The following is a 24548-nucleotide window of genomic DNA, read 5'->3' as shown; positions in this document are numbered from 1 at the left end:
CTCGAAGAAACCAAGCCTCGCCTAGTCCTGCAGCCAGGCCTCGAAGAACCCAAGCCTCGCCTAGTCCTGTAGCCAGGCCTCGAAGAACCCAAGCCTTGCCTAGTCCTGTAGCCAGGCCTCGAAGAACCCAAGTCTCGCCTAGTCCTGTAGCCAGGCCTCGAAGAACCCAAGCCTCGCCTAGTCCTGTAGCCAGGCCTCGAAGAACCCAAGCCTCGCCTAGTCCTGCAGCCAAACCTCGAAGAACCCAAGCCTCTCCTAGTCCTGTAGCCAGGCCTCGAAGAACCCAAGCCTTGCCTAGTCCTGTAGCCAGGCCTCGAAGAACCCAAGGCTCGCCTAGTCCTGTAGCCAGGTCTCGAAGAAACCAAGCCTCGCCTAGTCCTGCAGCCAGGCCTCGAAGAACCCAAGCCTCGCCCAGTCCTGTAGCCAGGCCTCGAAGAACCCAAGCCTCGCCTAGTCCTGTAGCCAGGCCTCGAAGAACCCAAGTCTCGCCTAGTCCTGTAGCCAGGCCTCGAAGAACCCAAGCCTCGCCTAGTCCTGTAGCCAGGCCTCGAAGAACCCAAGTCTCGCCTAGTCCTGTATCCAGGCCTCGAAGAACCCAAGCCTCGGCTAGTCCTGTAGCCAGGCCTCGAAGAACCCAAGCCTCGCCTAGTCCTGTAGCCAGGCCTCGAAGAACCCAAGCCTCGCCTAGTCCTGTAGCCAGGCCTCGAAGAACCCAAGCCTCGCCTAGTCCTGTAGCCAGGCCTCGAAGAACCCAAGCCTCGCCTAGTCCTGTAGCCAGGCCTCGAAGAACCCAAGCCTTGCCTAGTCCTGTATCCAGGCCTCGAAGAACCCAAGCCTCGCCTAGTCCTGTAGCCAGGCCTCGAAGAACCCAAGCCTCGCCTAGTCCTGTAGCCAGGCCTCGAAGAACCCAAGTCTCGCCTAGTCCTGTAGCCAGGCCTCGAAGAACCCAAGCCTCGCCTAGTCCAGTAGCCAGGCCTCGAAGAACCCAAGCCTCGCCTAGTCCTGTAGCCAGGCCTCGAAGAACCCAAGTCTCGCCTAGTCCTGTAGCCAGGCCTCGAAGAACCCAAGCCTCGCCTAGTCCTGTAGCCAGGCCTCGAAGAACCCAAGCCTCGCCTAGTCCTGTAGCCAGGCCTCGAAGAACCCAAGCCTTGCCTAGTACTGTAGCCAAACCTCGAAGAACCCAAGCCTCGCCTAGTCCTGTAGCCAGGCCTCGAAGAACCCAAGCCTCGCCTAGACCTGTAGCCAGGCCTCGAAGAACCCAAGTCTCGCCTAGTCCTGTAGCCAGGCCTCGATGAACCCAAGCCTCGCCTAGTCCTGTAGCCAGGCCTCGAAGAACCCAAGCCTCTCCTAGTCCTGTAGCCAGGCCTCGAAGAACCCAAGCCTCTCCTAGTCCTGTAGCCAGGCCTCGAAGAACCCAAGCCTCGCCTAGTCCTGTAGCCAGGCCTTGAAGAACCCAAGCCTTGCCTAGTACTGTAGCCAAACCTCGAAGAACCCAAGCCTCGCCTAGTCCTGTAGCCAGGCTTCGAAGAACCCAAGCCTCGCCTAGACCTGTTGCCAGGCCTCGAAGAACCCAAGTCTCGCCTAGTCCTGTAGCCAGGCCTCGAAGAACCCAAGCCTCGCCTAGTCCTGCAGCCAGGCCTCCAAGAACCCAAGCCTCGCCTAGTCCTGCAGCCAGGCCTCCAAGAACCCAAGCGTCGCCTAGTCCTGTAGCCAGGCCTCAAAGAACCCAAGCCTCGCCTAGTCCTGTAGCCAGGCCTCGAAGAACCCAAGCCTCGCCTAGTCCTGTAGCCAGGCCTCGAAGAACCCAAGCGTCGCCTAGTCCTGTAGCCAGGCCTCGAAGAACCCAAGCCTCGCCTAGTCCTGTAGCCAAACCTCGAAGAACCCAAGCCTCGCCTAGTCCTGTAGCCAGGTCTCCAAGAACCCAAGCCTCCCCTAGTCCTGGAGCCACGTCATGTTCTTGCTTAATTCCGGGGTCTGAGCCCGAGTCAAGACCCAGGTTCTGGTTCCTTGTCCAGTCTCTGGCTTGGGGTCGAAGCCCAGGCTCCTAGTTCACAGTTCCTTGTCCTGGTCCCACTTTCCTAGCCAAAATCCCAGCCCAGGTCTGTGTTCCTGTCCCGTTCCTAACTCTAGTCCAGTCCAGTTCAGCGTCTGTGTCTTGCTTTTGGGTCCACCTTCAGCGGCCCCAGTGTGACAGATGATTCCATTACTATCTACCACAGAAATATGGACCTGCATGACTCTCCCTTTCATTTCCTGCCTCACCTCAGCCTCCTTACTGACACTATCTACTCCTCCATTCCCCTCCACAGAGAGGTAATGTTCCACCACCAGGCATGTTCAGGGCTACGACCAGCACATCTCAGGGAAGGGCAAAGAATATGGGACCTGGATGAGAGTGTAGGGTCATTGAATCTTTTCTATTAGGGAAAATTGGAGCAGATCAAAGTCACGGTCATTGTCTTATTCACAAGTACATGCATGCATGTGCAATGAAAAACTTACTCTCAGCAGCGTCAAGGGCAAAAGATGAGCAGCATTCACAAGAGAAATATAAATTTCACATCTTCCACACAATTTTTGCAAGAAAGCACATTCAGAAGAAAAATAAGTCTATTTTACAGCAAAGTAGTCATTATGTTGCCGAAGTGTAGTGACTGTGGTTTTGCTGGTTGGTTCAAGAATAGAATGGTTGAAGGGAAGTAGGGTCAAACATTCCCATCAGCCCATCATGCTGGAGCTGGATTATCCAGTCTAATCCTTCAGCTCTCCCTTTTGCACTGATGTGCTAAGAATGGGATATATGTGCAGCTACCTCCTCCAGTTTAATAGATCACTGTAATTTGTGACTGGATGTGAACAAGATTTCATAAACGTTTTCATTTGGCTGAGTGACATGGTTCTGTAGTGAAACCACTTGTTTAGGTTTGCTGTCGCACCAAGTTGCTCAAACACTCTCACTGTTACCATTCTTGCTGAACCGTTTGTCAATATGTTCTCTATTGCAGGGTGACCTTACTTGGGGTTTGGGCTTTATTTCACTGAACACACAAGTTGAGACCATAGGTGATCACGCATTGGCCGTACATTGAGTCTGCGTGCGATCATTACGATGGTGGCACCTCTACAAGACCCACCGATGGCAACCTGAAACAGCCAATACTGCATTACCACAGGCCCCTGTGTACTTCCGTCTACAACTCCACTGCTGTATAATCACTTACCTTTCACTAGGAACTGCCTCAAGGGCTGCTTGGGGCTCAAAACTTGGAGAGGGAAAACAGAGATGACATCCATAAATGGCCATCATCAGAGAGGCTCCCACACTCCCAAAGATGTGACAGAGAGGGACTGGCACACAGATCCGGGCTTCCTAAATCACCAGCAGAAGAGAAAATGAGAGAATTTCGTAGTACACATTGTGAAGTTAGAACCTAGAACAGTTATCACAATAAACCTGAAGCACAGAGTAACGATTTGATAAATGCCATTTTCCCAACACATTGATCTAGAAGACCGTAAGACATAGCAGCAGAAATAGGCCTTTTGGCTCATTGAGTCTGCTCTGCCATTCAATCATGGATGATCTCTCCTCAGCCCCACTCCCAGGCTTCTCCCTGTAACATTTGATGCTGTGGCCAATCGAGAACCTATCAATCTCCACATTAAAAACACCCAACAACCCCTTGCTACTCAATTCCACAAATTCACCACTGAAATTTCTCCACATCTCTGTTTTAAATGGATGCCCCTCTATCCTGAGGCTGTGCCATTTTGTCCTAGTCACCCCACCATGGGAAACATCCTTTCCACATCGACTCTGTCTAAGCCTTTCAACATCTGAAAAGTTTCAATGAGATCCCTCCTCATCCTTCTGAATTTCAGTGAGTACAGACCCAGAGCTGTCAAACATTTTTCATATGATAACCTTTTAATTCCCAGAATCATCCTTGTGAATCTCCTCTGAACCCTCTCCAAAGCCAGCACATCTTTTCTTAGATAAGGAGCCCAAAACTGTTCCCAATACTCAAGGTGAGGCCTCACCAGTGCCTTATAAAGCATCACATCCTTGATATGAATACTGAAGAGTTTTCTAGACCTCTTGAAACGGATGCTAACATGGCATTTGCCTTCCTCACCACTGACTCTACCTGCAAGTTAACCTTCAGGGTGTTCTGCACAAGGACTCCAAAGTCCTTTTGCATCTCAGATTTCTGGATTTTCTCTCCATTTAGAAAATAGTCCACACATTTATTTCTACTACCAAAGTGCATGACCATGCATTTTCCAACATTGTATTTTGTTTGCCATTTTCTTGCCCATTCTCCTAATCTGTCTAAGTCCTTCTGAAACCTTCCTGTTTCCACAACTCTATCTGCCCCCTCCCCAATCAGACTTTGTATTATGTGCAAACTTGGCAACAAAGCCATCTATTCCATCATCTAAATCATTGGTGTTCAACATAAAAAGAAGCAGTCCCAATCCCAACCCCTGAAGAACATCACTAGTCACTGGCAGCCAACCAGAAAAGGATCCTTTTATTCCCACTCGCTGCCTCCTACCAAACAGTCAATGGTCTAACCATGCCAGTAACTCTCCTGTAATGCCAAGGGCTAACTTGGTAAGCAGCCTCATGTGTGGCACCTTGTCAAAGGCTTTCTGAAAATCCAAATATACAACATCCACTACATCTCCTTTATCTATACTACTTGTAAACTCCTCAAAGAATTCCGACAGGTTCGTCAGGCAGGATTTTCCCTGAAGGAAACCATGCTGATTTGTCCTATCTTGTCCTGTGTCACCAAGTACTCCATCACCTCATCCTTAACAATTGACTCCAACATCTTCCCAGCCACTGGGGTCAAGCTAACTTGTCTATAGTTTCCTTTCTGCTGCCTTCCTCCTTTCATAAAGAGTGGAGTGACATTTGCAATTTTCCAGTTCCAGTACAACCATTCCAGAGTCCAATGATTCTTGAAAGATCATTCCTATTGCCTCCACAATCTCTCCCACTACCTCGTTCAGAACCCTAGGGTGCAGTTCATCTGGTCCGGGTGACTTATGCGCCTTTAGGTCTTTCAGCTTTTTGAGCATCTTCTCCCTTGTAATAGTAACTGCACCCACTTCTCTTCCTTTACTCCCTTCAACATCAGGCACGCTGCTCGTGTCTTCCACAGTGACAACTGATGCAAAAATTTTTATATACTTGAAAAAGCTTTTTCTATTGACCTTAATACTGTTTGCTAGCTTGCTTCATATTTCATCTTTTCCTTCCTAATGATTTTTTTAGTTGCTTTCTGTCGGTTTGTATAAGCTTCCTAATCCTCTATCTTCCCACTTTTTTGCCGTATTGTATGCCCTCTCTTTTGCTTTTACATTAGCTTTCCCTTGTCACCCATGGTTGTACTATTTTGCCATTTGAGAATTTCTTTTTTTGGAATACATCTATTCTGCACCTGCCTCATTTTTCCCAGAAACTCACACCATTGCTGCTCTGCTGACATCCCTGTCAGCATCTCCTTCCAATTTACCTTGGCCAGCTCCTCTCTCATATCACTGTAATTTCCTTTACTCCACTGAAATACTGCTTCATCAGATTTTACTTTCCCCCTATCAAATTTCAAGCAGAACTCAATCATATTGTGATTACTGTCTCCCTTCATCTTAAGCTCCCTAATCACCTCTGGTTCCTTACTGAATGCCCAGTCCAGTACAACTGATCCCCTGGTAGGCTCAATGACTATCTAAAACAGCCATTTACGATTAAATGTTGCTGGACTGGTTGAATTAGCTGTAAAATGAACAGCAGGTTTCAAAAATGAAGTGTTTATTAGATGCGGAAACGGAGCTGGAAGCATTAGGATGTACTGTATCATAAGGATCATCCGGGGAAGGAGAATGAAACCACTCAGATAAAGCAGAACCTTTACATTCAGGAACCGTTATAGAGTCAGAGTCATACAACCCTTCAGCCCAACTCCTCCATGCCAACTGTTGCCCAGCAAGTTAGTCCCATCCATCTACATTTGATCCAAGGTCCTCTATAAGCAATTAGATGACTTTTAACTGTTGCTAACGAGCCTGCATCAAACACTAATTCAGCAGCTCATTCCAACTATGCACTGACCTTTGCTTGAAGAAGCTGTCCTCAATGTTCTTGTTAAACCTCTTGCCTCTGATCTTAACTATCTGCCTTCCTAATTTTATCATCTTCTTCCTGCGGATAAAAAGACTGTGCTTTCACCCAGTCCAGGGCCCTCATGATCTTATACTCCTCTATCAGGTCACCCTTCAATCTCCACATTCCAAGGAATACAGTCCTAGTCTCCGGAACCTGTCCTAGTAACTCAGGCCCTTGGGTCCAGGCAACATCCTGCTGAATATTTTCTGGACTCTTATATGTCTAATAACATCTTAACTATGATGACCAAATCTATATAAAATATTCCAAGTGTGGTTCCCTCAACACATTAAAAAGGTGCATCATAACTCCCCAGCTTCTATATTCGATGGAGGCCAGCATGCCAAATGCCTCTTTCAGCACCTTACCTGCCTTCTGCTGCCATCATTTTCTGCCAGCTATGCACTTGCAATCCTGGCATTCACAATACTCCCGATCATTCACCACACATCCTACCCTGGTTTGATCTCTCAAAATGTATCACTTATCTACATTGAAAGCCATTTGCCAATCAACAGCCCACATAGGCAGCTGATCAAAATCTCCCTTTAATTTTTCATAATGTTCCATTCTATCTAGAACTCCACCTATTTATTTTAGCTTTGATGGCCAGAAAGAACTAAAATCTGCAAACCAGTGAACAGGAATGGTGGAAACAGACAAAGCAAAAGTCTTTGTTCCTGTCTTGAGGTTGCAGGAATGGAGGCAGCCATTTTGTGAACCATTTGAATAGATTCTTGCTCCAGGACAACTTAATCAGAGAAACTGAACATGGACACAATGAGTTTTCTACTCTTTATTATGTAAGATGCCTGTTCTCTGGTTGCCTGGTCCCAGTGACTGGCTGACTGGTTAGAATGGTTGAACCAGTCTGAGTTGGACAGAACAAAGCACATGGCCTAAGGCACAATGCTGGAGGAGAGGCATAAAAAATTCAAAGTACACTGATTATCAAAGTACGTCTACGGCGTACAACTGAGATCTGTTATCCCGCAGGCAAACATGAAACAAAGAAACACCGTGGAAGCCCCTCAAGAAAACATCGTGAGAAAAAAGAACAATTGTGCAAATGGCAATAAGCAAGCACATAGCAGATAGAACCTCGGACATGAAACCTGGAGTCCAGAGGCTGCAGAACCATTCTGTGCCCCTGTACACATCGACTGACCTGGTCAAACCACTCAAAAACAGAAAAAAGGGGAATGACAATCCAGAAGCACGTGCAACATCAACCTCAAAGAGCACAACCTCATTGTAATGTAGATTCCTAGAATCCAGCACTTTCCTCCAACAGCAGCTAGTGCGAGGAAGACGAAGACAGGTCTTAACGGGCAGATGGCAGGAAACACGTGCCTGTCCTCGGCAATTTCAACCTTGCTCAGCATCTCAGAGAGGAGCAATAGTCGATCATGAGGTTGCATGTTCAACATCTCAATCGGCGGGAAGCAATGGAGTCCATATTGGGGTCACACCCTCAACATCTCAATCAGAGAGGAGCAATAGTCGATCATGAGGTTGCATGTTCAACATCTCAATTGGCGGGAAGCAATGGAGTCCATATTGGGGTCACACCCTCAACATCTCAATCAGAGAGGAGCAATAGTTGATCATGAGGTTTCATGTTCAACATCTCAATCGGCGGGAAGCAATGGAGACGATTATGTGCTCGCATGTTCAACAACTCAGTCAGAGAGAAGCAACAGAGTCGAGCATGGGCTTGCATCTTCGATGTATCAATCTGGGAGAGGAAATAGAGTTGATTATGAGCTCGCACCATCGATAAATCGACCAGAGAGAGGCAATGGAGTCCATATTGGGGTCACACCATCATCTCAATCAGAGAGAAGCAATGGGGTCCTTATTGGGGTCACACCATCAACATCTCAATCGGCGGGAAGCAATGGAGTCGTTATTGGGGTTACACCCGCAACATCTCAAACAGAGAGAAGCAATGGAGTCCATATTGGGGCCACACCATCAACATCTCAATCAGAGAGAAGCAATGGAGTCGATCATGGGCTCGCACCTTTAACATCTCAATCAGAAAGAAGTACAATCATCGACTATGGGCTTGCACATTCGACATCCCAATCAAGAGAGAAGCAATAGAGTCGATAATGGGCTCGCACTTTGCTCAACGTCTCAATCAGAGAGAAGCAATAGAGACAATCATGGGGTTGCACCAATCGACATCTTTCTTTCCAATTTTTTAAATTGATTTTTAAACAAAAAACGAATAGATACAAATTAGAGAAGTTATATCAAATACATGAAGTAAAAAACGTACAGGCAACAAAAGGGATATTACCTTAAAAGTCATAAAAATATCATATTAAGCTATTGTGTATAAACAAAGAACCACAACTCCTCTTGGCCATTCAGACAAAAAAAGACTGGAACATTTGAAAAAAACCCCACTAAGCTAACCTAAAACAAAAAAAGAGACTGGGCAGTCCATTTGAGGATAAAATTACAAAAGAAAAAAGAAAACATCAGTTTTCTGAAGCTTTGTGAAGGTCAGTTCTGAAGCTTCGCGATAGAGAGGTAAAAAAAGAGAAAAAAAGAAAGAAAAACATTTTTTACCTAAAAAAAGAGAAAAAAATTAAATCATATGAAAATATTTAATAAAATGTCAACAGGCTTGCTCAAAATTAAAAGATGTGTCAAACGTCCGGCTTCTAATTTTCTCCAAACTTGAACAGGACATAATGGAGGAGAGCCAGTTAAAAACAGTAGGCGGATTAGAATCTTCCCAGTGTGACAAGATAGCTCTCCTTGCCAATAAAGTTGAAAAGGCTATCACATGTTGAGCAGAAGCAGGAACACTTCCTGTTTCCTCTGAAATAATCCCAAAGATTGCCATAAGTGAATTAGGTTGTAAGTCCACACCTATGACTTTTGATAATGTTCTAAAAACATCCCTCCAAAACTTTGCACAGGACCAAAACATATGAGTTAGAGTAGCCACCTCAGCGTTACATTTATCACAGGTGGGGCTTATATTAGAAAACATATGCGCTAGTTTATCTTTTGACATATGTGCCCTGTGTACTATCTTAAACTGAATTAGGGAGTGATGTGCGCAGAAAGATGAATTATTAACTAAAGAATTAATTTTATTCCATTGATCATCTGAAAGTGAATGCTGAAGTTCCATTTCCCAAGCACGTTTAACCTTATCATTAAGCATCATAAGTGCATTCATTAACTGTATATATATAATGGCTATCAATAGTTTTTGAGATGGTTTAAGCTGAAAAATAGCATGTATCCTATTTGGTAAATGAACAAATGGATAATTCGGTAAAAAAAATCATGTAAAAAATTCCTAACTTGTATGTATCTAAAAAAATGTGCATTAGATATATTTTTATCCACTAGCTGCGAAAGAGACATTAAACAGTCCTCTAAAAACAAATCTAAACAAGTTTTTATTCCCTTAGTTTTCCATGTTAAAAAAGCCTTATCCAGAGTTGATGGTTCAAAGAAAAAGTTAAAATGGATATTACTAGAGAGTACAAAGTTATTTAAATCAAAAAATCTGTGAAACTGAAACCAAATTTTTGAAGTATGTTTAACAATAGGACTAAGACCTTGTCCACCTGTCCTGGAGAATGAAAAAGGAGGAGCTCCCAGTAAAGAAGCCAAAGAGAACCCCCTCACCGAATTCCCCTCCAAGTGTAACCACAAAGGACAGTCCTGGTTATCTAGACCATGAATCTGAAAGGTGATATAACAGATATTAATTGCACAACAATAAAATCTAAAGTTTGGTAACACCAGCCCTCCATCTTTTTTTGATTTTTGCAATAAAGATTTATTCACTCTGGAACTTTTATTATTCCAAATGTATGACAGGATCATGGAATCTATTCTATCAAAAACATTTTCGGAACAAAAGATGGAACCACTTGAAATGTATATAAAATAACCATTTTTATAGCATTTATTCGACCAATTAATGACATCGACATAGGCGACCATTTAGAGAATGTTTGTTGTGTATATTCAATTAGAGGAAAGAAATTATACTTCTATGTCTTTAAAATTTTTAGTGATTTTAATACCAAGGTAAATAAAATAGATTTTAGCAATATTAAAAGGTAGTTGATCATAATAATCAGAGTAATTATTAATATGAAATAATTCACTTTTATGTAAGTTTAGTTTATATCCAGAGAAAATACTAAATTCAGTAAATATAAATAACATAAAGGGAATAGATTTCCAAGTGTCTGAAATGTAAACTAATAAATCATCCGCATATAGCAAAATCTTATGTAATTTATCCCCTCTCTTAATATCCTGCACAGAATTAGAATCCCTAAGAGCAATAGCAAGTGGTTCTAAAACCAAATTAATTAATAAAGGATTGAGAGGACAACCCTGACGAGTTCCTCCATATAATCTAAAATAAGGAGACTTTTGATTATTAGTTATAACTGCAGCCCCCGGGGCTTGATAAATCAATTTGATCTTGGAAATAAATCCCGGACTGAAATTAAACCTCTTCAAAACCTGAAACAAATAAGGCCATTCCACCCTGTCATGAGCTTTCTCTATATCCAGAGACACAAAACATTCAGATTTTTTAACGGAGGGGGAATAAATGGTAATTAACAATCTTCAAATATTAAAATGTGAGTACCTATTTTTAATAAATCCAATTCGATCATTTGAGATAATAGTAGGCAAAATATTCTCAAATCTATTGGCTAAAATCCTACAGAGAATTTTAAAATCTACATTCAGTAAGGAGATAGATCTATAGGATGCACATTCCGATAAATCTTTTCCTTTTTTAGGTATCAATGAAATTATTGCCTCATAAAAAGTTTTCCGAAGATTCCCAGAGGATATAGAATCAGTGAAAGTTTGACAAAGATGTGGTATAAGCATTTCATTAAAAGTCTTATAAAATTCCACCGTATATCCATCTGGTCCCGGAGCTTTCTCTAATTGCATAGAGGATATAGCTTTAGCTATTTCCTCTTGTTTAATAAGTGCACTTAGTGCATTGATATCTTGAGTCAAAATTTTAGGTATATTTAATTTTTGTAAAAATCTGTTCATAATAATTGCATTATCAGGGAATTCAGAGTTATAAAGATTAGAATAGAAATCCATAAATATCTTATTAATTTCATAAGGATCTAATGTTTCAGTTCCATCTGGTCTACGTATTTTCAAAATCTGTCTTCTGACCATGCCTTCCTTTAAATGACTAGCCAAAAGTTTTTCCTGACTTATCTCCATCAATAAAAATAAACTTTTAGATTTTAAAATTTGCTGTTTGATGGGAAAGGTCAGAAGCAAATCATATTGTGCTTGAAGTTCAACCCTTTCCTTATACAGATCTTCAGTAGGTTTTACTGAATACGCTTTATCTATCTCTCTAATTTTATTAGGAAGCACTAACAGTTCCACTTTGGTTTTCTTTCTTAAAGCTACTGAATATGAAATTATCTGTCCCCTAAGAAAGGATTTCATCGTATCCCATAAAACCAAGTTTGACATTCCTTCTGTTGTATTAAGTTAAAAAAATATACAAATGTTTGTAGAAATTTGCTCCTTAATAAAACTAACAAAAGCTGGATCCTGTAACAATATGGGTTTCAATCTCCACTGTGACATTTTCAAAAAATTATCAGAGAGCGTCAGGGTTAATTTCAGAGGTGCGTGATCCAACAGCACAATGATGTCATATGCTGTCACACTCAACAACGGTGTGTAGCAAACGTGTATCTAGAACAAAGTAATCAATTGTTGAGTATTTATGATGAACGTGTGAAAAAAAGGAAAAATCTTTGTCATTAGGGTGTTTATGTCTCCAGATATTGACCAGGCCATATTCTAATAAAAAGAATTAATACAGGCCGCTACTTTATTAGGAGGTGACAGATTGGTTGATGACCTGTCAAGTGCCGGATTCAGACAGCAATTAAAGTCACCACCCATGATCAACTGATATTCATTCAGATTCGGTAGCTCAGAAAAAAGCTTCTTAAAAAATTCAGGACTATCTAAATTAGGTGTGTATACACACACCAAAGCTACCTTTTGACCGCATAATAAACCAGTAACAATTAAATATCTTCCAATTGAATCAGTAATAGTATTAAAATGTACAAAAGGGATTTTAGAGTTAACAAAAATAGATAGGCCTCTAACTTTAATAGTCGATAACGAACGATATAAAGGTCCTTTCCAGAATTTGAAAATGCGGTCTTCATCCTGTCTCCGTTCATGAGTTTCTTGCGCAAAAATAATATCCGCATTAAGTGTATTTAATTTCTTAAAAATCATTTTACACTTAATAGGATGATTCACACTGTTCAGATTCCAAGAGATTATATTAATTTTATTAACATCCATGTTTAAGAGTTAATTTAAAGTTTTATAAAGAAAACTATTGTGCAAGCGCACATTAATTCAAAAGGAGCAGATTTGACAAGAGGTGGTAACATATTTAAGAGAAAATGTCCATCAAAAGACCCGCCCAATCGACAAAGCAAACCTATTCTAATAGCACCCCCGCAAAGCCCGAAAAAGAAGCGACCAATAGGCTGATCGCATGCTAAGCTAATGACCCTTGACCCTGTCCTCCATTTTGCAGCTATGTATATTAAAATTGTTATACTCATCCCACCCAATTTAGCCATAATAAAGGAGCTAAACAGACTTCAAATACTGCAATGTTATGTCTAACAATAATAAAAACGTAATTGCCATTTAAATTCATCTAAAGTATATTAATCACATATTCAGAGAAGAATAAATCCAAGCAAATAATATTACAACTGAAGTTCTTTCTTTCAAAAAACCTTACAAGTCATACAAAAAAAAGATGAATAAATATATATATATATATATATATATCAAACCTAAAACTATATTAATATTGAGACAAGCGAAAAAATAGAAAAAAATAATTCAAGCCAGGTCCTATACGGACCTCTATAATATGATACTATAAAGGTTTCGTACAAAGTAATTATGAATTATTAACAAATAAAGAGAAAATTAAATCAGCCAAGTCCCATACGGACATACAAAAAGCATAGAATAGACTTTGCTCAGAGCATCTATAAACATCTCATACATCAGAATGACCTATTCAAGTTTCAATCGGTTAACTTTGAGATTCTTAATGTACTCCCATCCTTCATCAGGGGAGTAGATCCTCTGTGGCTGAGGATCAGAAGGGAAGATTATCAGCTGCGCTGGATAGCGAAGGGATGGGTGAAAATTTTTCTTATACATTTCGCTCATGACTTCCCGGTAATTCCTTCTTTTGGCAAAAATCTCAGGAGGAAAATCTTCGACTATACAAACTTCTGTTGATTTAAAGATTATCTTTCGCTTTCTTCTGGCCTCTCGAAGTATGGCTTCTTTGGTTGTATAATAATGCAAACAAAGTACGATTGGGTGAGGGTGTAATTCCGATGAACACCAAAACCCTGGAACTCTGCGGACTTTATAGAGGAAAGGGCTTGCTTCCAGGTCTCACTAAAAAGTGAGTACAGCATATCTGAGAAGAACTTTAACAGATCACCAGCTTCAGTATTTTCAGGCAAACCTAATGTACGCAAATTCCTCCGATGTGCTCTACTGTCTAAATCAATCATTTCTTTCTTTGTTTTTGATAGTTCAGAGGTAATTTCATTAATTTTCTTTTCGATCGATGATATCTTCACTTCTCGCTCTTTAACAGTTTGCCTGAATTCTTCGTGTTCGTTCTCAATTCGATGGGTAGTTTGCTTGAGAGTCTGAAAGTGAAAGTCCAGATTCTTCAAAGATTCTTGGACTTTAAAGATAGATTTTTCAAACATCCCGTTGGCATCCATCAGCTTATCAATCTTAGTACTGAGCGATCAAAATTCAAACTTCATAGCTTGTATTGAAGCGAATATTCTTACTAAAGTAACAGGTTCCTCCGGTTTCTTTATTTGTTCAGTTCGTTCCGTTTCAGGAAAAGTCTTGCCGCTTCTCAATTCAATACCAGATCCACTTCCAGCCATTGTAATTAAATCGTAAATATTTCAAGAAAAGTAATAAATCATCAGACTTGCAAGGAATCTGTCAGAGTGATGAAAAATATATTAAAAAAGTGGAGCCGTTATAAAACGCATCTCACTCCATGTGCTGCAAAATGGAGTATCCCATCAACATCTCAATCAGAGAGAAGCAATACAGTTAATCAAAGGCCAGCACCTCGATCGACACCTCACTCAGAGAGAAGCAATACAGTTAATCAAAGGCCCACACCTCGATCAACATCTCAATCACAGAGAAGCAATACAGTTAATCAAAGGCCAGCACCTCGATCGACATCTCAATCAGAGAGAAGCAATACAGTTAATCAAAGGCCCGCACCTCGTTCAACATCTCAATCAGAGAGAAGCAATACAGTTAATCAAAGGCCCGCACCTCGATCGACATCTCAATTAGGGAGAAGCAATGGAGATGATCATGGGCTAACACCATCGACACCTCAATCAGAGAGAAGCAATGGAGGTGACCATGGGCTAACACCATCGACACCTCAATCAGAGAGAAGCAATGGAGGTGATCATGTGCTAACAACATCGACACCTCAATCAGGGAGAAGCAATGAAGGAGATCATGGGTTAACACCATCAAAACCTGAATCAGAGAGAAGCAATGGAGGTGATCATGGGCTAACAGCATCGACACCTCAGAGAGAAGCAATGGAGACGATCATGGGCTAACACCATCGGCATCTCAATCAGAGAGAAGCAATACAGTTAATCAAAGGCACGCACCTCGATCTACATCTCAATCACAGAGAAGCAATACAGTTAATCAAAGGCCCACACCTCGATCGACACCTCAATCAGAGAGAAGCAACACAGTTAATCAAAGGCCCGCACATCGATCGATATCTCAATCACAGAGAAGCAATACAGTTAATCAAAGGCCCACACCTCCATCGACATCTCAATCAGAGAGAAGCAATACAGTTAATCAAAGGCCCACACCTCCATCGACATCTCAATCAGAGAGAAGCAATACAGTTAATCAAAGGCCCACACCTCGATCGACATCTCAATCAGAGAGAAGCAATACAGTTAATCAAAGGCCCACACCTCCATCGACATCTCAATCAGAGAGAAGCAATACAGTTAATCAAAGGCCCACACCTCGTTCGACATCTCAATCAAAGAGAAGCAATACAGTTAATCAAAGGCCCGCACGTCGATCGACATCTCAATCAGAGAGAAGCAATACAGTTAATCAACGGCCCGCACCTCGATCGACATCTCAATCAGAGAGAAGCAATACAGTTAATCAAAGGCCCGCACCTCGTTCGACATCTCAATCACAGAGAAGCAACGGACTCGATAATGGGCTAACACCATCGTCACCTCAGTCAGAGAGAAGCAATGGAGGAGATCATGTGCTAACAGCATCGACACCTGAATCAGAGAGAAGCAGTGGAGGTGATCATGGGTTAACACCATCGACACCTCAATCAGGGAGAAGCAATAGAGGTGATCATGGGTTAACACCATCGACACCTCAAACAGGGAGAAGCAATGGAGATGATCATGGGCTGACACCATTGACACCTCAATCAGGGAGAAGCAATGGAGGTGATCATGGGCTAACACCATCGACACCTCAATCAGAGAGAAGCAATGGAGACGATCATGGGCTAACACCATCGACACATCAATCAGAGAGAAGCAATGGAGGTGATCATGGGCTAACACCATGGACAGCTCAATCAGAGAGAAGCAATGGAGGTGATCATGTGCTAAAATCATCGACAACTCAATCTGAGAGAGGCAATGGAGGTGATCGTGGGCTAACACCATCGACACCTCAATCAGGGAGAAGCAATGGATGAGATCATGGGCTGACACAATTGACAACTCAGTCAGAGAGAAGCAATGGAGGTGATCATGGGCTAACACCATCGACACCTCAATCAGAGAGAAGCAATGAAGGAGATCATGTGCTAACACCATCGAAACCTCAATCAGCGAGAAGCAATGGAGACGATCATGGGCTAACACCATCGACACCTCAAAGAGAAGCAATGGAGACGATCATGGGCTAACACCATCGACATCTGAATCAGAGAGAAGCAATACAGTTAATCAAAGGCCCGCACATCGATCGTCATCTCAATCACAGAGAAGCAATACAGTTAATCAAAGGCCCACACCTCGATCGACATCTCAATCAGAGAGAAGCAATACAGTTAATCAAAGGCCCGCACCTCGATCGACATCTCAATCACAGAGAAGCAATACAGTTAATCAAAGGCCCACACCTCGATCGACATCTCAATCAGAGAAAAGCAATACAGTTAATCAAAGGCCCACACCTCGATCGACATCTCAATCACAGAGAAGCAATACAGTTACTCAAAGGCCCACACCTCGATCGACATCTCAATCAGGGAGAAGCAATGGAGATGATCATGGGCTAACACCATTGACACCTCAATCAGAGAGAAGCAATGGAGACGATCATGGGCTAACACCATCGACTCATCAATCAGGGAGAAGCAATGGAGGTGATCATGGGCTAACACCATCGACACCTCAATCAGAGAGAAGCAATGGAGACGATCATGGGCTAACACCATCGACACATCAATCAGGGAGAAGCAATGGAGGTGATCATGGGCTAACACCATGGACAGCTCAATCAGAGAGAAGCAATGGAGGTGATCATGTGCTAACACCATCGACACCTCAATCTGAGAGAGGCAATGGAGGTGATCATGTGCTAACACCATTGACAACCCAGTCAGAGAGAAGCAATGGAGACGATTATGGGCTAACACCATCGACACCTCAATCAGAGAGAAGCAATGGAGGTGATCATGGGCTAACACCATCGACATCACAGTCAGAGAGAAGCAATGAAGGAGATCATGTGCTAACACCATCGACACCTCAATCAGAGAGAAGCAATGAAGGAGATCATGTGCTAACACCATCGAAACCTCAATCAGAGAGAAGCAATCGAGGTGATCATGGGCTAACACCATCGACACCTCAATCAGAGAGAAGCAATGGAGACGATCATGGGCTAACACCATCGACACATCAATCAGAGAGAAGCAATGGAGGTGATCATGGGCTAACACCATGGACAGCTCAATCAGAGAGAAGCAATGGAGGTGATCATGTGCTAAAATCATCGACAACTCAATCTGAGAGAGGCAATGGAGGTGATAGTGGGCTAACACCATCGACACCTCAATCAGGGAGAAGCAATGGATGAGATCATGGGCTGACACAATTGACAACTCAGTCAGAGAGAAGCAATGGAGGTGATCATGGGCTAACACCATCGACACCTCAATCAGAGAGAAGCAATGAAGGAGATCATGTGCTAACACCATCGAAACCTCAATCAGCGAGAAGCAATGGAGACGATCATGGGCTAACACCATCGACACCTCAAAGAGAAGCAATGGAGACGATCATGGGCTAACACCATCGACATCTGAATCAGAGAGAAGCAATACAGTTAATCAAAGGCCCGCACCTCGATCGACCTCTCAATCAGAGAGAAGCAATACAGTTAATCAAAGGCCCACACATCGATCGTCATCTCAATCACAGAGAAGCAATACAGTTAATCAAAGGCCCACACCTCGATCGACATCTCAATCAGAGAGAAGCAATACAGTTAATCAAAGGCCCGCACCTCGATCGACATCTCAATCACAGAGAAGCAATACAGTTAATCAAAGGCCCACACCTCGATCGACATCTCAATCAGAGAAAAGCAATACAGTTAATCAAAGGCCCACACCTCGATCGACATCTCAATCACAGAGAAGCAATACAGTTACTCAAAGGCCCACACCTCGATCGACATCTCAATCAGGGAGAAGCAATGGAGATGATCATGGGCTAACACCATTGACACCTCAATCAGAGAGAAGCAATGGAGACGATCATGGGCTAACACCATCGACTCATCAATCAGGGAGAAGCAATGGAGGTGATCATGGGCTAACACCATCGACACCTCAATCAGAGAGAAGCAATGGAGACGATCATGGGCTAACACCATCGACACATCAATCAGGGAGAAGCAATGGAGGTGATCATGGGCTAACACCATGGACAGCTCAATCAGAGAGAAGCAATGGAGGTGATCATGTGCTAACACCATCGACACCTCAATCTGAGAGAGGCAATGAAGGAGATCATGTGCTAACACCATCGAAACCTCAATCAGAGAGAAGCAATGGAGGTGATCATGGGCTAACACCATCGACATCACAGTCAGAGAGAAGCAATGAAGGAGATCATGTGCTAACACCATCGACACCTCAATCAGAGAGAAGCAATGAAGGAGATCATGTGCTAACACCATCGAAACCTCAATCAGAGAGAAGCAATCGAGGTGATCATGGGCTAACACCATCGACACCTCAATCAGAGAGAAGCAATGAAGGAGATCATGTGCTAACACCATCGACACCTCAATCAGAGAGAAGCAATGAAGGAGATCATGTGCTAACACCATCGAAACCTCAATCAGAGAGAAGCAATCGAGGTGATCATGGGCTAACACCATCGACACCTCAATCAGAGAGAAGCAATGAAGGAGATCATGTGCTAACACCATCAAAACCTCAATCAGAGAGAAGCAATGGAGGTGATCATGTGCTAACACCATCGACACCTCAGAGAGAAGCAATGGAGACGATCATGGGCTAACACCATCGACATCTCAATCAGAGAGAAGCAATACAGGTAATCAAAGGCCCACACCTCGATCGACATCTCAATCACAGAGAAGCAATACAGCTAATCAAAGGCCCGCACCTCCATCGACACCTCAATCACAGAGAAGCAATACTGTTAATCAAAGGCCCACACCTAGATCGACATCTCAATCAGAGAGAAGCAATACAGTTAATCAAAGGCCCGCACATCCATCGATATCTCAATCACAGAGAAGCAATACAGGTAATCAAAGGCCCGCAAATCGATCAATATCTCAATCACAGAGAAGCAATACAGTTAATCAAAGGCCCACACCTCCATCGACATCTCAATCAGAGAGAAGCAATCCAGTTAATCAAAGGCCCGCACCTCAATCGACATCTCAATCAGAGAGAAGCAATACAGTTAATCAAAGGCCCGCACCTCGATCGACATCTCAATCAGAGAGAAACAATACAGTTAATCAAAGGCCCACACCTCAATCGACATCTCAATCAGAGAGAAGCAATACAGTTAATCAAAGGCCCGCACCTCGATCGACCTCTCAATCAGAGAGAAGCAATACAGTTAATCAAAGGCCCGCACCTCGATCGACATCTCAATCAGAGAGAAGCAATACAGTTAATCAAAGGCCCGCACCTCGATTGACATCTCAATCAGAGAGAAACAATACAGTTAATCAAAGGCCCACACCTCGATCGACATCTCAATCAGAGAGAAACAATACAGTTAATCAAAGGCCCGCACCTCGATCGACATCTCAATCAGAGAGAAACAATACAGTTAATCAAAGGCCCACACCTCGATCGACATCTCAATCACAGAGAAGCAATACAGTTAATCAAAGGCCCGCACCTCGATTGACATCTCAATCAGAGAGAAACAATACAGTTAATCAAAGGCCCACACCTCGATCGACATCTCAATCAGAGAGAAGCAATACAGTTAATCAAAGGCCCGCACCTCGATTGACATCTCAATCAGAGAGAAACAATACAGTTAATCAAAGGCCCACACCTCGATCGACATCTCAATCAGAGAGAAGCAATACAGTTAATCAAAGGCCCGCACCTCGATTGACATCTGAATCAGAGAGAAGCAATACAGTTAATCAAAGGCCCGCACCTCGATCGACATCCCAATCAGAGAGAAGCAATACAGGTAATCAAAGGCCCACACCTCGATCGACATCTCAATCAGAGAGAAGCAATACAGGTAATCAAAGGCCCGCACATCGATCGACATCTCAATCACAGAGAAGCAATACAGTTAATCAAAGGCCCGCACCTCGATCGACATCTCAATCAGAGAGAAGCAATACAGGTAATCAAAGGCCCACACCTCGATCGACATCTCAATCAGAGAGAAGCAATACAGTTAATCAAAGGCCCGCACCTCGATCGACATCTCAATCAGAGAGAAGCAATACAGTTAATCAAAGGCCCGCACCTCGATCGACATCTCAATCAGAGAGAAGCAACGGAGTCGATATTGGGATAACACCATCGTCACCTCAGTCAAGAGAAGCAACGGAGACGATCATGGGCTAACACCATCGACACCTCAATCAGAGAGAAGCAATGAAGGAGATCATGTGCTAAGAGCATCGACACCTGAATCAGAGAGAAGAAATGGAGGTGATCATGGGCTAACACCATTGACAACTCAGTCAGAGAGAAGCAATGAAGGAGATCATGTGCTAACACCATCGAAACCTCAATCAGCGAGAAGCAATGGTGGCAATCATGGGCTAACACCATCAAAACCTGAATCAGAGAGAAGCAATGGAGGTGATCATCTGCTAACACCATCGACACCTCAGAGAGAAGTATTGGAGACGATCATGGGCTAACACCATCGACATCTCAATCAGAGAGAAGCAGTACAGTTAATCAAAGGCCCGCACATTGATCGATATCTCAATCACAGAGAAACAATACAGTGAATCAAAGGCCCACACATCGATCGATATCTCAATCACAGAGAAGCAATACAGTTAATCAAAGGCCCGCACCTCGATTGACATCTCAATCAGAGAGAAGCAACGGAGTCGATAATGGGCTAACAGCATCGACACCTGAATCAGAGAGAAGCAGTGGAGCTGATCATGGGTTAACACCATCAACACCTCAATTAGGGAGAAGCAATGGAGGTGATCATGTGCTAACACCATCGACAACTCAATCTGAGAGAGGCAATGGAGGTGATCATGGGCTAACACCACGGACAACTCAGTCAGAGAGAAGCAATGGAGGTGATCATGGGCTAACACCATCGACACCTCAATCAGGGAGAAGCAATGAAGGAGATCATGGGTTAACACCATCAAAACCTGAATCAGAGAGAAGCAATGGAGGTGATCATGGGCTAACAGCATCGACACCTCAGAGAGAAGCAATGGAGACGATCATGGGCTAACACCATCGGCATCTCAATCAGAGAGAAGCAATACAGTTAATCAAAGGCACGCACCTCGATCTACATCTCAATCACAGAGAAGCAATACAGTTAATCAAAGGCCCACACCTCGATCGACACCTCAATCAGAGAGAAGCAACACATTTAATCAAAGGCCCGCACATCGATCGATATCTCAATCACAGAGAAGCAATACAGTTAATCAAAGGCCCACACCTCCATCGACATCTCAATCAGAGAGAAGCAATACAGTTAATCAAAGGCCCACACCTCCATCGACATCTCAATCAGAGAGAAGCAATACAGTTAATCAAAGGCCCACACCTCGATCGACATCTCAATCAGAGAGAAGCAATACAGTTAATCAAAGGCCCACACCTCCATCGACATCTCAATCAGAGAGAAGCAATACAGTTAATCAAAGGCCCACACCTCGTTCGACATCTCAATCAAAGAGAAGCAATACAGTTAATCAAAGGCCCGCACGTCGATCGACATCTCAATCAGAGAGAAGCAATACAGTTAATCAACGGCCCGCACCTCGATCGACATCTCAATCAGAGAGAAGCAATACAGTTAATCAAAGGCCCGCACCTCGTTCGACATCTCAATCACAGAGAAGCAACGGACTCGATAATGGGCTAACACCATCGTCACCTCAGTCAGAGAGAAGCAATGGAGGAGATCATGTGCTAACAGCATCGACACCTGAATCAGAGAGAAGCAGTGGAGGTGATCATGGGTTAACACCATCGACACCTCAATCAGGGAGAAGCAATAGAGGTGATCATGGGTTAACACCATCGACACCTCAAACAGGGAGAAGCAATGGAGATGATCATGGGCTGACACCATTGACACCTCAATCAGGGAGAAGCAATGGAGGTGATCATGGGCTAACACCATCGACACCTCAATCAGAGAGAAGCAATGGAGACGATCATGGGCTAACACCATCGACACATCAATCAGAGAGAAGCAATGGAGGTGATCATGGGCTAACACCATGGACAGCTCAATCAGAGAGAAGCAATGGAGGTGATCATGTGCTAAAATCATCGACAACTCAATCTGAGAGAGGCAATGGAGGTGATCGTGGGCTAACACCATCGACACCTCAATCAGGGAGAAGCAATGGATGAGATCATGGGCTGACACAATTGACAACTCAGTCAGAGAGAAGCAATGGAGGTGATCATGGGCTAACACCATCGACACCTCAATCAGAGAGAAGCAATGAAGGAGATCATGTGCTAACACCATCGAAACCTCAATCAGCGAGAAGCAATGGAGACGATCATGGGCTAACACCATCGACACCTCAAAGAGAAGCAATGGAGACGATCATGGGCTAACACCATCGACATCTGAATCAGAGAGAAGCAATACAGTTAATCAAAGGCCCGCACCTCGATCGACCTCTCAATCAGAGAGAAGCAATACAGTTAATCAAAGGCCCACACATCGATCGTCATCTCAATCACAGAGAAGCAATACAGTTAATCAAAGGCCCACACCTCGATCGACATCTCAATCAGAGAGAAGCAATACAGTTAATCAAAGGCCCGCACCTCGATCGACATCTCAATCACAGAGAAGCAATACAGTTAATCAAAGGCCCACACCTCGATCGACATCTCAATCAGAGAAAAGCAATACAGTTAATCAAAGGCCCACACCTCGATCGACATCTCAATCACAGAGAAGCAATACAGTTACTCAAAGGCCCACACCTCGATCGACATCTCAATCAGGGAGAAGCAATGGAGATGATCATGGGCTAACACCATTGACACCTCAATCAGAGAGAAGCAATGGAGACGATCATGGGCTAACACCATCGACTCATCAATCAGGGAGAAGCAATGGAGGTGATCATGGGCTAACACCATCGACACCTCAATCAGAGAGAAGCAATGGAGACGATCATGGGCTAACACCATCGACACATCAATCAGGGAGAAGCAATGGAGGTGATCATGGGCTAACACCATGGACAGCTCAATCAGAGAGAAGCAATGGAGGTGATCATGTGCTAACACCATCGACACCTCAATCTGAGAGAGGCAATGGAGGTGATCATGTGCTAACACCATTGACAACTCAGTCAGAGAGAAGCAATGGAGACGATTATGGGCTAACACCATCGACACCTCAATCAGAGAGAAGCAATGGAGGTGATCATGGGCTAACACCATCGACATCACAGTCAGAGAGAAGCAATGAAGGAGATCATGTGCTAACACCATCGACACCTCAATCAGAGAGAAGCAATGAAGGAGATCATGTGCTAACACCATCGAAACCTCAATCAGAGAGAAGCAATCGAGGTGATCATGGGCTAACACCATCGACACCTCAATCAGAGAGAAGCAATGGAGACGATCATGGGCTAACACCATCGACACATCAATCAGAGAGAAGCAATGGAGGTGATCATGGGCTAACACCATGGACAGCTCAATCAGAGAGAAGCAATGGAGGTGATCATGTGCTAAAATCATCGACAACTCAATCTGAGAGAGGCAATGGAGGTGATAGTGGGCTAACACCATCGACACCTCAATCAGGGAGAAGCAATGGATGAGATCATGGGCTGACACAATTGACAACTCAGTCAGAGAGAAGCAATGGAGGTGATCATGGGCTAACACCATCGACACCTCAATCAGAGAGAAGCAATGAAGGAGATCATGTGCTAACACCATCGAAACCTCAATCAGCGAGAAGCAATGGAGACGATCATGGGCTAACACCATCGACACCTCAAAGAGAAGCAATGGAGACGATCATGGGCTAACACCATCGACATCTGAATCAGAGAGAAGCAATACAGTTAATCAAAGGCCCGCACCTCGATCGACCTCTCAATCAGAGAGAAGCAATACAGTTAATCAAAGGCCCACACATCGATCGTCATCTCAATCACAGAGAAGCAATACAGTTAATCAAAGGCCCACACCTCGATCGACATCTCAATCAGAGAGAAGCAATACAGTTAATCAAAGGCCCGCACCTCGATCGACATCTCAATCACAGAGAAGCAATACAGTTAATCAAAGGCCCACACCTCGATCGACATCTCAATCAGAGAAAAGCAATACAGTTAATCAAAGGCCCACACCTCGATCGACATCTCAATCACAGAGAAGCAATACAGTTACTCAAAGGCCCACACCTCGATCGACATCTCAATCAGGGAGAAGCAATGGAGATGATCATGG

The 24548-nt window shown here is 43.6% G+C and overlaps 1 protein-coding gene across 4 annotated transcripts in view; it reads right to left on the bottom strand.

The window, feature by feature from the left end:
• Positions 1-24548, bottom strand: part of acsf2 (acyl-CoA synthetase family member 2) — a 980331-nt gene that overhangs the window by 352370 nt on the left and 603413 nt on the right. For all 4 annotated transcript variants that reach the window (XM_059948994.1, XM_059948995.1, XM_059948996.1 and 1 more), the window contains one exon: positions 3222-3370. In XM_059948994.1, coding sequence (XP_059804977.1) covers positions 3222-3370 — 149 coding nt within the window. The remainder of the gene's footprint in view (positions 1-3221; positions 3371-24548) is intronic.

Source organism: Hypanus sabinus, chromosome 23, assembly GCF_030144855.1.
Source record: "Hypanus sabinus isolate sHypSab1 chromosome 23, sHypSab1.hap1, whole genome shotgun sequence".
Taxonomy (NCBI): Eukaryota; Metazoa; Chordata; class Chondrichthyes; order Myliobatiformes; family Dasyatidae; genus Hypanus; species Hypanus sabinus.
The sequence above is the reverse complement of the archived record's forward strand: the minus strand, read 5'-3'. Positions and strand labels throughout refer to the sequence as shown.